General features: G+C 48.4%; 1 protein-coding gene across 1 annotated transcript in view; it reads right to left on the bottom strand.

The window, feature by feature from the left end:
- Positions 1–14,532, bottom strand: part of LOC134166988 (fibrillin-2-like) — a 95,886-nt gene that overhangs the window by 61,549 nt on the left and 19,805 nt on the right. The window contains exons 5-7 of the mRNA XM_062625176.1: positions 13,226–13,324; positions 8,752–8,847; positions 6,668–6,763 (exon numbers count right to left, since the gene is read on the bottom strand). Of these exons, the coding sequence (XP_062481160.1) occupies positions 6,668–6,763; positions 8,752–8,847; positions 13,226–13,324 (291 nt within the window). The remainder of the gene's footprint in view (positions 1–6,667; positions 6,764–8,751; positions 8,848–13,225; positions 13,325–14,532) is intronic.

Here is a 14,532-nt window from a genome sequence, read left to right as displayed (position 1 = left end):
GATCGGCAGGTTCCACAGCAGCAGGATACGCTTGCTCATGGACACTCCTCCCCGCAGCGGGAATGTCACTGCATCCAAGAGTGATGGAGAGTCAGAAGATGAGGCAGTCTCCTTCCTGCCCAACCCAGAGCAGGCAATGAGGTGTCAGCTGCAGACAAGGAGGTCCAACCCATGATGGTCCAGCCTCCTCAGCTCACTCAGCTACAGCTGATTCAAACACTCCCATGTTTCTCAGTGCAATGCAAGTAGCTTGGTTTTGGACAAGGTTGACTCGAGCATCTCATTGCAAAGACCCTCTTTGCTATTAATTGTACCTTTGCTAAATTTTAACTGTTTCACCTTGAAACAGGTTTGTACTCAGGATAAGCAGTTTTGGGAAACTCCCATTAAAACATTCCTGTCATCTTTAAAGGTAAATCTTGGGAATGCTGTTTCCATGCAGGGCTCTGGAGGCAATTCATTCTGATTCCAGAGGCTGCTTCCCATTGTGCACAGCAAACTGGCCCCTGAGCCACATGCTGAGCACCAAGCCACAAACCAAGGTATCAAGAAGCTGTGCATTGGGAGTGCTGCCCACATGGGCTGGGTAAAATAGTGATTGTCTCATTAAGGATTGGACCATAAAGCCCATGGGCACGCAGGAAAATTACATGTGCAGGATGTGCCTCCATCCACCAGCATTCCCAGCAGCCTCTGACTGGTTTTCTGCAGAGGTCAGAGGGAAATGTGGTTTTACAGAACTACAATTACTGCATCAAGGAAACCTGTCTGCAGGAGGAAAATGGCAACTTACAGCTGAGAAAAGGCTTGAATCCCACTCCTTGGGCAGTTTATGCCAGACCTTTCCACATAGATGCACGTGATACAGAGCAGGAGATGCCCAAGCTCTTTGGACCACAGTTCTCAAAATGCTTTTTCTACCACAGTGGAGAGAAATGGGAGGTTTTCCCCCATCTTTGCAGGCAGGCTGAGGAGAAGGAGCTCCACCACATATCTACATCATATATTCTATATCCCAGCTACGTGCTCTGCTTTATGTCTTAACATCTGTATTAGCAGAGGACTAGGAAAGATCAGCTGAACACCCGGTTTCTAACAGGGATGAGAAATGTCTTTGTAAGCACAAGCCTTTTATTACAAAGCTCATCTCGGGGGTGGGAGATGCCAAGAGCATTCCTGCAGGAGAGGTTTGACTGAAGGAATATCAAGGTTAATCTGGAATTCATAGGATGAAGGGCTTGCTGAGTGCCCAGCAAGTGGCCCGATGGCTTTGAGTGGGTATGGCAGAAGGACCCAGCACAGCCAGTGCTGTCCCTACCTTTTCCCTATCGCAGAGAACTGAAATCCAAGGAATGAGTAAGAATTCACGGCTCCCTGGGGCAGCCTTGCAGCTCAGGGAATGCATGGGGAGAGTCAGGCAAAGGGCACTCAAGGAGCAGCATCTCAATCCATGGGTTTGGGATCTCTCCATTCCTCTCCTTCCTTCAGAAGAAGAGCTGGGTTTGGGCTGTTTCACAACGGACGTGGACCTCAGGCACCGCCTGTTGTATGGAAGAGAGATTGTTGACGTATCTTCATCTGCAATGCAAAGGCTGAGATTAAAATCCTCTCTGTGTTATCCCAGAGAGCACTGAATTCCCATGAACTATTTGTGGTCCCTTTCTCGCCAGCATGATGTATGCCTGTGTGTGCCTGGGCTCCGGGGGAGCTTCCAGCTGAAGGTATGAAATCCATAAAGCCCTCCCGATTACTTCATTAGGAGCAGCATTTTGGAGTTCAAGTCTGTGACCTGAGTTAAGAGAGGAGTGAGCAAAGGGACCACATTACTGCTGCCTGCTTCCTGCTATGGCTTTTGCATGCACCCAGGGGGCTCAGACGCATCCTGTGGGGCTGTTTCCTTTCTCCTAAGCCTCCAAATTAGACTGAATATTTTAAGGGGGGGGGGGGGGAGAAGAAATCATTATGAAGAGGAAACAGAAAAGCTGAGACAAAGCCACTCTTCAGTCTCCTCAGGAGGGGGGTTGGAGATGCTTCACAAGCAAGAATAATGGGGTATTCTGCAATATTCCCACCATCTGGAAATCCGAGCGGATTAAAATGCAGTTTATGCTCAGCCACTCATGAGCATCCATCTGTATGTTACAAGACGGGGTTTTGGATCGTGCATTCTGTTTATACATGGCAGGGGATGTCTGTCAGTGGACAAGCTACGGCTGGAGGGAGCAGTAGAGATCACTGTGGATCTGTCTTGCCTTTAGACACAACTGGCTGCCAGAGTTAGACCTAACCATGATTCATGTAAGTTTTCCCTTCAAACCAACCCAGTCCTGGCCATGGGTTTGGAAAGAGAACAGCCCTGCAGTGAGGACTGTGGAAGAACAGGAGAAGCTCACTGCCTTTTCCATGGATGTTGCACATCTAGGGTCTTCTGCGGCTCCCATCCTTGCTTTTGTCCACGTGTTTGGAGCTCTGTGTTCAGTGATGGGGCTTTGTTTTCTTGCGCCGGCCGATGAAGAGCCAGAACTCAGGCACTGGATGCCGGGTGAAAGTTTGCTGTTATCTCTACATGGACACAACCCCTTCCAAGGCTCTCATGGGATATGGGACTTGGGAACAACCATGCAAGGCTTCAGGAGCACAGCTGGCTTTCAGCTCAGTGTTTGTGTTGAAGAGCATCACCCCAGGAGTCTGTTGGTTAACCTTGCACCATTAAGAGGAGGAGAACATGCAGATATAACCAGAGCCCTTTGAACCAGACAAACCGGAGGAACCACAGGCAATCTCCACAAAGATCACTCTAAAAACCTCTTTTTCCAAAGGAAAAGATTTCCTTCCATGAGAGGTAGCAACTGGCATCCACAGTGAAGACCTCAGCACTTGGACAGGGAGAAAACCCAGTTCAACCTCATCCTTGGAACACAGGAGGAGCATCCCCACCTTCAGCTGAGACAAACATTGTCCCTTTTCACAACCCTTTTCTTCCTGCTTGAAGGAGGGTGAGATCAGAGACACGACATCCAAATGTCTCCTTTTTCTGTAAAACCATTGAAAACAGAATGGGGCCTCTTTCCCCACAGATTCATGTTTTCTGTACTGCAGCTTTTTCCTCCCACACTGATGTAATGGGAGCTCGTGTTACCAAAGGCTGCTGGGGTTATACAATATATTCTCCACTTCTTCATCCCTGAAGATGTCAAGTAGAGAGAGGAAATGATGCTAAGATTCTCTGAGTACCCAGCTATTAAGGTATTTACCTCTGAAGTGGAGTATTTCCTGAATGAAGTGTGAAGTTGGTCAGATTGCTTCTATTACAAGGCAGCCTCTTACTGGAGCCCTGAACTGTTGAACATGAGGCTTGTTGAGTGCAGGGCAGCAGAAGCTGTTGCTTAGCCTTCAGGAATGTAGTTTATTACTGTTTCAAAGGAAAATTATCTCCTTTTAGGGTTATAGCAAAATAAAGGGAAATTAAAACCCTGAATTAATCTGCAATCGGATTATTTGGGGGGTTTGAATCCCTTCTTTTCATCAACACAGGCGACTGGCACGTTCTCCAGTGCTTGCCACTGCAGACAGCTCCACAGTCCACATGTCTGGGGCAGAACAGATCACTCCTCTGTACACACTCATCCTGAAGTCAATGCCTGCACATTACCCAGCAGTGATGCAAAGCAATTGCCCCATTTCAGTAGGAGAGGTGGATCCTACGATACATCCTCTCCTCCACAGGCTGAGTGTGGTCTGATCTCCCACCCCAGCTGGTTCCTACCACTAGACATCTCACAGCAAAGTACTAAGGGAAATGACTGTACATACCACGTTATCCCTGCTTTCTTTCCAGCTTAAACTACCTGTAGAGAGGGCCTTGGGTGAAATGGTCTAGGGTGAGGAGTCTCTGCCCGTGGCAAGGGAGGTGGAACTGGATGAGCTTTAAGGCCCCTTCCAACCCAAAACCATTCCATGATTCACAAAAGCTCTCTGCTCACTGAGATGCAGGCAGGAATCCAAGGAATTTCCAGAGTACTCAGCTACGTTCCCAGCCATGCATGGATGATGTGGTGATGCTCCCATAGCATAACTGTTCTTCCTCCATATGAAGCCAGTGGCTTTCAAGCTCTGCTTTGAATTAATCTTTCTTGGGGAAAAATCTTCAGGTGCGAGACTCAGAGCTATAGATGGAGCTATAGATGGAGCTATAGATGATCCATGTTCCTTCCAAGCCTGCCGCTTGAGCCTCCTGTTACTGGAGACTCCCAAGGATGCTTGTAACCATGTCCAATACCACGGCTGCTTGAAATGGAGAAACTGAACAGAAAGCCAACAGTGGTCCTGTCTCCAGTGAGCCTGGGACTTCATCGTGACAGGCCTGGAGATGAGTTTGCTCCTTGGAAGGGTTAAGTCCTTCGCTGTCCCACATGGGGCAGTCACAACCGCCTCACCTGGCTGCCAACTCCCCAGCTGCCCAGCCAGGAGCCTCTTAGAGAAGTGTAACTTTTAACATCTCTTAGCAAAGCAAGCGCGCTGTTTGTCTTGGCAGGGAAGAGCCGTGTATACACAGCTGGAGAGCTTGTTTTGTCTCTTTGTACAAGTCTGGACTAACCCAAATCTCTAAAGGCTTTGTAAAAATGCTCTCTTTATGTAAAGCTTTTTATACATTACAAGATGTCTCCAAAGTCTGGCCCTGCTCAGGCCCCTTCCACTCTCGCTGCTAACCCCTCCACTACCACGCATGCAAAGTCGGGACAGTTGGGATCTTTCAGCCCCTCCTGGCATGGCTGTATCCAGAGGTTTCCTTCAGAAATTCCCAGCTTTCTTCTCAAACCCAGCCAATGTCTGTGTGGATTTACAAACCTCAATGCTTCAGACCCCCGGGAGCAAGGCAAAAAGAAAGCAGCTCTGCAGACACAGGGCTGGAGCCTGGGTTCAGGGGATGGAATGGAACCCTGCAAGGCAAAGACTTGGAAAGAGAAAGGCTGTTATCATAATACCCTTCCATAACTAAAGCAGCGCATATCTGCACGTGCACGTGTGTTTGTGCTAAGAAAAGGCAAGGAGAGGGCTTAACGAATATGGACCTGCAGTGCTCAACCGATATCTGTGTTTGCAGGAGAGCACAAAGAAGGAGGCTGGAACAATGAAAGGTTACTTCAGTAAATGCGTGTGGAGGCTTTTAAAGAGCCTTCCCTTCTCTGCAGCCAATAAATGTGAGGCTCAAACCACAGCAGAGGCCTTTTATGGGGCACCTGCACCGTTAGGTTCAGTCGATAACTTCTGCAACCCAAGGATCATTGCACAGCTCCGTTGAGCTCTGCCTGTTTCTGCTGGCTGCAATTCAAGCAGGGCTGACTGATGCTTGGGCTACCAGAAACCAACTGTTATTCCTATCTCACCCTCTAAATCATGTTGCCAAGAATCCCCAGCTTGGAAAAAGAAACATTAAAGGCAGGAAGAGCCCAATCCTTGGAGGCAAAGTTAAACAGAATTCACCCAACCTCGGGAAAGCGAGAGGCTAGAGCAAACAGAGCATTTCCAGGGTGCTTTGATCTTAATTCTGGGAGTCTGCACGTTGGCTTCGTGTTTCAGTTTCATTTCTGCTCTGTGCCACTCTGCCCCTTGCCAACAATCATATCGGCGCGGCGTCGTGAGATGTCCATCTGAGCCAACAGGAAAGGGAGAAATTGCACGTCTCAGCCAAACCCTCAGTCATACCCGCACCGCCCAAGTGTAAACCCGATCGACTCAAGCACACACGGGCTGGATGAGCTACAGCAAAGCCACATGTCACTAAGAGCCGTCCTCTTAGCTGGTGAAAACTGTGTTTCTCAGTGGAGCTGTTTCATAGTGGAGGAGCAGCTGGCATCGAACCGCATGAGGTTTATAATAAACCAGAGCTGGCTTAGGGTTCCCTTCAAAACAGTTTTACTAAAATAAGGTTCTGTCATGGAAAAAACTTCACTTCTGGCCATAATTCTCAATGTTTTTCAAGTAAATATAGCACTAAACCATAAAACCCGTTTTGCAAAGGGTAGAACGGAACGCAGCCCTGAGGAGAAGGACTTGGGGGTGTTGGTCAATGGGAAGATCCCCATAACCCAGCTTCAGTGTGCCCTTGAGCCCAGGCCCCCTCCGTGTGCTGGGCTGTACCCCCAGAGCGTGAGCAGCAGCTCAGGGAGGGGATCCTGCCCCTCTGCTGCGCTCTGGGGAGAGCCCCCCTGCAGCCCTGATCCAGCTCTGGGGCAGCAGCACAAGAGGGACGTGGAGCTGTTTCTTTCCCCTTCTCTTTTAGTTTTTAGGAAGTTAGTGATGGTGCCACCTTCCCTCCATGAGGATGCTGCGGTAAGAGGCTTCCGGGCATTTCTAAGCCATTCCCAGGTTATCAAGATAGGAAAGAGGGAAATGCCCAAGAGAAAAATAGCCTTTTTGTAGCCAGCATGGGGGTTTATTGATGTTTAGAAGTAGCTACAAGGGCCACGTGTGGAGAGGAGGATCCAGAGACACATAACCAGGGATCTCAGGGAGCGCTTCTGGCATGAGGGAGTCATTAGAGGCTGTGCAATCAGGCAAACGAATAGAGCAGAAATTCACATCGAATTGAGGATCTTTAACACTTAAATCTCCAACCCCCCCCCATCCTTTGCCCATGACAGTATCCTGAAAACGTGCTCCTTACCTCTCTCGCACTGGGGACCGGTGAATCCATAGACACAAGCACAGCGGTTCGGCCCAATGCATCGACCTCCATTCTGACAGCCGTTTTCACAGACAGCTGTTTTGAAAGGGAAAGAGAAATCAGGGATTCGTGGGCTTAGTGAGACCCCAGTGTGAGATGTGTGGTGCTGGCAGCACTTGGAACGTCGCCTGCTTTGCGTTGCTCACCCATCAAGAGGCTCCTCCATGCAGGGAACATACAGAGAGAAGCCTGATCTTTTTCTTCCCTGGAAAATTACTTCCTGTTTCTGAATGAACCCATTTATAAAAAGTCTATAAAGTCTCATTTCACTTGAGAGGATTTCCTGCGCACTGGAATCTCAGTTCATTCGGGTCAGCATTGGGATTTGAGTGTCAAGGTCAAGATGAACTGATACAAATGAGAAACTGCACAAAGGCAAATGTTTCACGTGTGACAGCAGTGAATTGTGAGGAGAGGCGGCTTGTCAATCCCACAGACCCAGAGCAAGGAGGAGCGAGCCTGATCTGCACACAAAGTATTCACTGACTTCAAATCAGACCTGCTTCCCTTAGCTGGGAAACCGCAGTTAACTGAAGGCAAAGGAGGAGGTTGCTGATTAGGTCCTGGGCTGGGGCTAAGCCCGTTGAGCAGGATGTAGGAACACTCCTGCACATGCCACCAGCAACTGATGGCTGTGACAGATGCCGTTGGCCTATTGAAACCTCAGAAGCTGTAATGACTAATGAGAGGAGGAGCATCATGACACCTCCTAAAGTTCCTACGGAGAGCTTCACTACTCAGTTGCCCGACACCACCATTAGCACATTGTAGAGGAGCAGAATAGACCCTCATGAAAGTTGAGGTCCACAGCACCTCAGTGTGGCCCTGCCTGGTTTAGAGCCAAGCTCTGAGCTGCAGAGGCCAGGTACTGCTGCATTTCCAAGCCTTCCAAGACTCCACTCATCTTAGAGCCGAGGAAGACAAAATCTGCTCTCTGGGATGCTGCCAGTGGGACTCTCCATTGTTCCCCACCCTGTCAGTGATGTCTTGCCAATATCTGAACCATTATGAAAACTCTACTGAGGATATTATAGGTGGAGCTGGTAGCAGCACATAATTAAGGTTGCCTAGCACGTTCCATTCTAAGCCCAGGGTTGCTGTTACTTATAATTTTCCCAAGCTTGAGCTGCTCGGAATGAGATTTTCCATATGGTGTGTCTGCTTGGAGTGGAACCGTTTGGAAAGCTGCAGCAGAAAAGGAATCAGTCATAGCCGAGGAGTTTAGGGGGAAACATGGTGTTTTGCCCAGCTTTTACTTGCAGACCTTACTGGGAATCTCAGCGATTGATTCTCACAGGGAGGCAGGGATTTGAAATTGCCCTGGAAAACTCCATTTGCTCAGAGGTTCTTCCAGAACTATTGTGCACACTTGCTTACTCGACACTTACTAAAGATGGCACCCAAGTTGTTTGGTTGCTACTTCCACAATGTGCATGAGCAGTGATTTAAAATTGCCAAATATGGGACACTGGGGGGGGGGGGGGGGTGTGTGGGGGGGAATTCGATTTCTCCCTATGAAAGGCAGAAGTGATTTGACAAAGCAGAAAACCAAGTCATAAAACACTGCAAAATGGCTTTCAGTTACAGTATGGAGGTTCCTCTGTAGGAAATCAGTGTTGTCAAATGGCAACTAAAAATTCAACTTCCCAAACGTAGCCAGGAGCAATTTATAATCAAAAAGTACTGGTTTTTTTGTGGTTTTGTTGTTCTTCTAATTGAAGGCATTGAGAATATGCTGTTTATCTAAAACAATTTGCAGAGAAATTATATCTAATGTACATATATATTTGTTACATTTATTTATTTACATATATGTTTCTATATATTTACAATTAAATTACATCCAGTATGTCTATATCTGTATCTATACCCCCTAAGGAGAGTGGGCTGAGATTCCAATGGAGAGGAGGATATAGTGATGCCATCAAAGAGCCCATCAGTGTGTGCAAGGTGACCTCCCTGGTCAGGAGGCTGCATGGATCCAGCCTTGCCCTCCCTCCCCAGCAGGACCTGCAGGTACTTACGTTGGCCACAGTAGGTTCCAGTGTAGCCCTTCTGGCAGAGGCAGGACTCCTCATTGCAGCTCCCACCATTCATGCACCTCACGTTGCAGGTTTGGACTATGGGGAAGAGCAGGGAAATATCACACAACGATGCAACAGCTTGTGATGGGAGGTGAGCACCTCACACGTAGGGATGGTCAAAGCCTTCTGGTCTCGGTGCAGAGCCTAAGGGTGATGGTAAGTGGCCAGCTCCTTCAAGTTAAGCAGAGATTGTTGACCTCCCATGGTAGGATATGAGCCCATAGTGTGGTTAAAGGCTTACACTTTTACTGAGGTACAATCACAAAAGTAAATAGAGAGCTTGTTCTTCATTCCCTAGCTGTAAGACGTTTGATTCTTCCTGTACCTGATACTGTTCAGACAGGAAAAACCCATGAGCACTATGGGCAGTGGGAAAGTAGGAGCAATTCAGGGGTGTACTTCAAGGTCATCCCATACGGTACAAGGTATATATAAGGTATATGTAAGGATAAGGTATCACTGTCCTCTTACAGCAAACAGCTTTTAGAGTCATACAAACAGAGCTCATTCCACAGAAACTCATCATTTTGCTCTGCTGAGGAATCTGCCCCAGTTAAACATCTGCAGCTTTGCCCTTTCTACAGGACACTGGAGCTCGTGTAACTGTGAGTAAGGGCATAGCTCCTGGTACCTGCCTTTCTTTCTTAACTCTGCCATTCTAAACAAGCCTTTCTTTCAGGATGCTACTCTTTTCAAGTATTTTCATACCCTTTTTATTATCCTTTTGGATCCTTGCCCCATTTTAGAAACACACTTTTCACATTCTGGGCTGTCTAATCTTTAAAATGCCATTGTATTAAAAGACCTATGAGATGCTTGGAGGAATAGGATTCCTTTGGTGGAGAAAAAGCATCAACTTTTAAGATATTCTCTTCTTTTTATGTGGCCTATTACTATTACTATGGTGCAATTCATTTAATACAAGGGGTTTTCAAGAAATCTGAAAAGAAAAGCACATATCATCTATTCATTTTGCTGTGTTAGAGTTCAGCTTCCACACTGGATTATGCCACACTCATATGTGACTAATGCACTGTAGGAAAACAATAGCAGTAAATAAATTGGGAAGTTTTATACTGATGTAGACATAAAGCCAATATTGGCTTAACCATTTCATCACTATTCAATGCTTAAGTAGTGTGGTATTTAAGCAGATGAGCCCCAGAATGGGGCTTAACTGCTAAACATTGAGTTACAAATACAGGTCAAAGAGCTTTCCATCTTCCCTGAATGGCCTGGAACAATGCATTCATCCTTTGTAAGATGTGACAAACTGCAAGCACCTGAGGTTATAGCAAGTTATGTGAGAAGTGGTTTTCAGCATGAACCACCTCATGTCTGCAGGGATAGAAGGGGCCCTGATTTGGCAGCTCGAAGGAGAGTGGATGCTCAGCTATGGCTTGTGTCTTCTCTGTTCCAAGCAGGGAAGAGCTGGGGCCAGTGCAAGTGAAACGTCTGTCCAAAAGGGAGTAGGACAAGTGTCCAACAGGGATAATATATGGTTGATGCCTTGTTCATAGGAAGCCTGAAAGGAAGGAGGAGTGGAATGGGAAGTCTCGGAGCTCGGCGTTTGGGATGCTCAGCACATGTGCTGTACATTTAATCCATGCACTGCTGGTGTGGTTTGAATTAGTCATGATGTCTACTGCTCTTCCTATTGCTCTATGGCCAGAGATCAGGCCAAATTTAGATGAAAGCTTAATGATTAAGGAAACTAAGCTGGAGGCTTCAAAGCATTGCCCGGATCGTCAGACATGAGCCCAGTCTCCCTGGGAAAAGGCAGTTTCCAGCACATGCTTCCCCTGCACTGCTCCCTACAATCCATCAGCCTTGGGAAAACAATTGTATAGAGCAAAGCTGGGAGGGTGCCCAGAGATGGAGGCAGCTCAGACCTGTCTGTCAGAGCTGTCCATCCATCAGGAACCAGCATCCTGAGCCTCACATTCAGCACACGCAGCAAGGGGAAAGGCTCAGCGACGTTGAGACCTTTTGGGACTTCAGGGTCCGACACAAGAAGAACCCTGATGCTCATCCAGAAACCTCCCCACGAAGTGGCAAAGACTCCTCCTGGAGCTGCACAAAGCAGGTCCCTTTCTTGTGCCATGATCCCCAAAGCCCTGAGGTCCCTTCACCGTCGTGCCTATCCCCCAGGCTGGCACTGTTAGAACCCCCTGCAGAAGAGCATCTTCCAACTGGGAATTTAAAGGCCTGTTCTGCTTTGTCAGGGCTTGCCAGGGTAGCCCTAGGAATAAAGGGAATGATGGCTAGCCCAGGTTAACTTTTCCCAGGCCTGGATTGGATCAGTTCTACAATTGATCATAAAGGACCGGTGGCTGCCACCATCAGCACCACTTTCCAGGCTGACCGACTCCTGCCATCTGCACAGTCACTTGCAAATGACTCCTGAAACATCCTTACTCCCCAAAGCAGGAAACCAAGCCTTTTGTTATGACAGAGAGAGGCAGAGTGGCTTTTATTGCCTCTGGAATGCACAATCTGTCTGCTTTACCTCCCTGAAGCATTCATGGTAAAGACAGCTCCAAGCATCCCCACAATGAATGCCAGATTTGATGAAGCCCCTGCAGAGGAACCTACCCCCACGTCGAGCGCATGCTGCAATCCAGCCCAGGCTCAGGGGAATGCCAGGGCTGTGCCCAAATGTATATACAGCTTACAGCATTCCTTGCATTCCTCCGTGATTGCTAACATATGGACCCTCACTCCAGAAACTCGGGTGTCTTCAGCACCTTCCTCTCAGCTAAGAGCTGGCGAAGGAAGGTCTGCAGGAGCAGCACATGCATGTGGGTGCTGGTGCTGAGCGCTTGCTGGGGACATCTGCAGGGCTGGAGCACAACGTGGCACTTTGGAAGCAGCTCCTGGGAATTCCCTTCGTTGAGTTGCATGCTGAATGTGGGCTTGGGGGGGGGGGTCTGGCCTTCAATCAGATGCATGCAGGTCACTTTGGTAACAATAGCTTGCCCACATGGGGCAATAATGGGAACTAAATCTGGGGGTGTCTCTAGGAACAGCCATCTGAGACCTCGGAAGGCTCTAAAATCCTCTGAATTCCTACCTTTCACACAGGGCACAGGCAAAACCCGTTCTTAAACCCATTCTGTGCCACAGCTCTGTTTCTTTGCTTGCTCTTTGGCTGGTGGTGTGTGAGTAGAGGCATCACGTATGGGTGAAGTGCTTCTATAGTCAAGCGCACAAGGTCACGCAGGATTTGGTCACCCCCATTTGGGGATCTGGAGGGCCAGCCTCCATCCACACATTGCTGTCACTTTAGGAACAACTGAAGCCCTTTTGAGCTGCCTGTAGCCTGCATTGACCCAGGTGGGTCTCTGTGCTGGCTCATAGGAGCCTGGGTGGAAGGGCTTGCACGTCGGGCTGGCTATGGCTTTGTCTCTCTAAGCCTAAGGAGGGTGATCCCCCCCACACCCCAGCTCTGGTTACTCTCCCCAGCACTGCACCACCCTCCAAGAAAGTCATCTTTGTGCCTGAAGATCCCAAGCTTGAACATCTCCAGCAGCAGCTTGTGGCCATCACCCTCCGTTACGTGACCATTGACTCATATCCAGCCTGGGCTCTACATAATTCCCAGGTCCCTTCAGCAATACAATGGAAAAAGGGGCCCAAAGGAGCAATAATTCCCTTCCACAAAGTACACAAGATCATTAGCTATCAGGATTTAGCCTCGAGCAGGAGTGTTTTCCGTGCAGAATCATGCGCTGCAGCGTAACGGAGTGGTTGCAAGCAGGGTCTGGTATTGAATGGGCAGGGATTACCAGAGGGATATGGGAATTGCTGTCTGGATATGTGCCTGTCGCTCTGAGTTGCCCACAGACCTAAGCCAGTCCTCTTCCCAGGTCCAAGCTGGGGGAAGAAAGCAGAAAAAGGGGCAATGCAGTTCCTGCATTGCCAACTCTGCGGGTGGGGAACCTCATCGAGTCACAGCAGTTGGTTAAAACCCCGAGCAGTTCTTCCTGACATCCAAATCCCAGGAAAAGCTGCATCGTTTTTCCATTGGGAAAAACAGATTATTTATTCGGGTCCCCAAAGCAGTGACAGATTGCATCCCACTGCAAAGAGCAGCCAGGGACGGATGCATGGACTCTACAGCAGCAGCATCGCTCTTTGCTGCTGAGATGCGGTTTTGGAGCTGCATCCTGCAGGATCCCTCATAGAGGAACTGCAAGCGGTTTGCTCCAGGTATCAGGGGCAGTGAGGACCCTTAGGTAAAACAGCCACCAGAAATGAGACTTTTGGACCGCTCCCCAGTTCAGATTAGAACCTGGCTGCCACAACACGAACCGTTTCAGGGATACACACACATTTCCTTTCATTGTGATGGGGCGATTAAGAGAGCACAGAACGGCTCCAGAGGGAGGAGCAGCACCAGCAATGTTCTTACCTCCAGCTGAGCCGCAGTTGGGAGAAAGCTGTCCATTGGAGCACGTACACATGTTTGGCCGTGAGCAAAAGCCATCACCACAAGAATTCCTGCAAATTGCTGGAGGAAGAGAAGGACACAGCGATGAGCAGAGGGCTGGCGTGCGAAGCTGCTCACAGGCACGGCTTCGGCTGCTAGAGGGCTGTGAATTCACCTCTTGTAAGAATAAGAACCTGGGGCACCTCGCAAGGACCCACTTGTTCACAGGGAGTTCTTGGAGACATCTTCCTTTTACCATAGCCAGTGGTTGGTCCTGCTGCCACACTGCTTTTAGAGCCAGCAGAGGACAGGGAAGACATATTTCACTTTTATATTTGTTCCATTATAACATATATTATATTTGTTATTATATGTTATAATACAACAAATAAATTTGTTTTGCCTGTTAACAAAGCTTCTCAGCAGAGACAAGGGACATTCATGCTAATCCAGGTTGTTCTTTTCCTTACACTGTGTGTGTCTCCACAAAGCATTTTGCACTCTGGGGTCTGGCATTGAGGGAACTGTTACTGGGATGCATCTCCTGTGGAATGAGGGGCTGAGCCTGAGTCAGCCAGAGATGCATCAGCAGGATGCCTTCATATCAATCCCCATCCTTTCTTGCCTGGGACCCCTGCTAATCTCTTCCCTTTCCTGTGCCATGGGAGCCAAGAGCATAGCTGGCAGTATTGTTCCACCTGTGTAAGCACAACTTTTATGAGAGGCCCATGAAAGTATCTCATCTCTGTGTGTTTTATAAATACAATTAGAAGCCAGAGTCCCCTGAGGACCTGCAGCCCAGATGGCATGGTTTAGTTATGAGAAAAGTCAGCAGCCAGCCCTGAGTGTCGCTAACCCCACATGCCACAGAGCAGCTCTTTGCCTGGGAGTTCCTTAACCCTTCGCTGCAGCCAGCATCCAACTCAAGCCCTGTATCCCTGTCAGGGCATCCCGTATCCCAAGGATGCTGAGGAGGATTATGTGAGTTTCTCTTAGGAGAAAGGAAAACTTCGATTCTTACCATCACCTGGGATGAAGTTGGATGCATTTAATGCATCTCATATCCTGAGATATGAGGCCTCTTCATTGCCTTTCTGTTTTGAGTGCGTAAAATGCCATTCTCTGGGACTGGCTAATGACTGTGTGCAAGGATACATCAACAGTCCCTATGCCAGGCCATGCTGGATGGAGCTTTGAGCAACTTGGTCTAGTGGAAGATATCCCTGCCTGTGGGACATCGAGGTTGGAACTAGTTGAGCTTTAAGGTCCCTTCCAAACCAAACCATTCT

Source organism: Pezoporus occidentalis, unplaced genomic scaffold, assembly GCF_034315485.1.
Source record: "Pezoporus occidentalis ecotype Australia unplaced genomic scaffold, CSIRO_AGI_Poc_V1 ctg278, whole genome shotgun sequence".
NCBI classification, from domain to species: Eukaryota; Metazoa; Chordata; class Aves; order Psittaciformes; family Psittacidae; genus Pezoporus; species Pezoporus occidentalis.
Note: the sequence above shows the minus strand (reverse complement) of the source record. Positions and strands in the feature narration are given on the sequence as shown.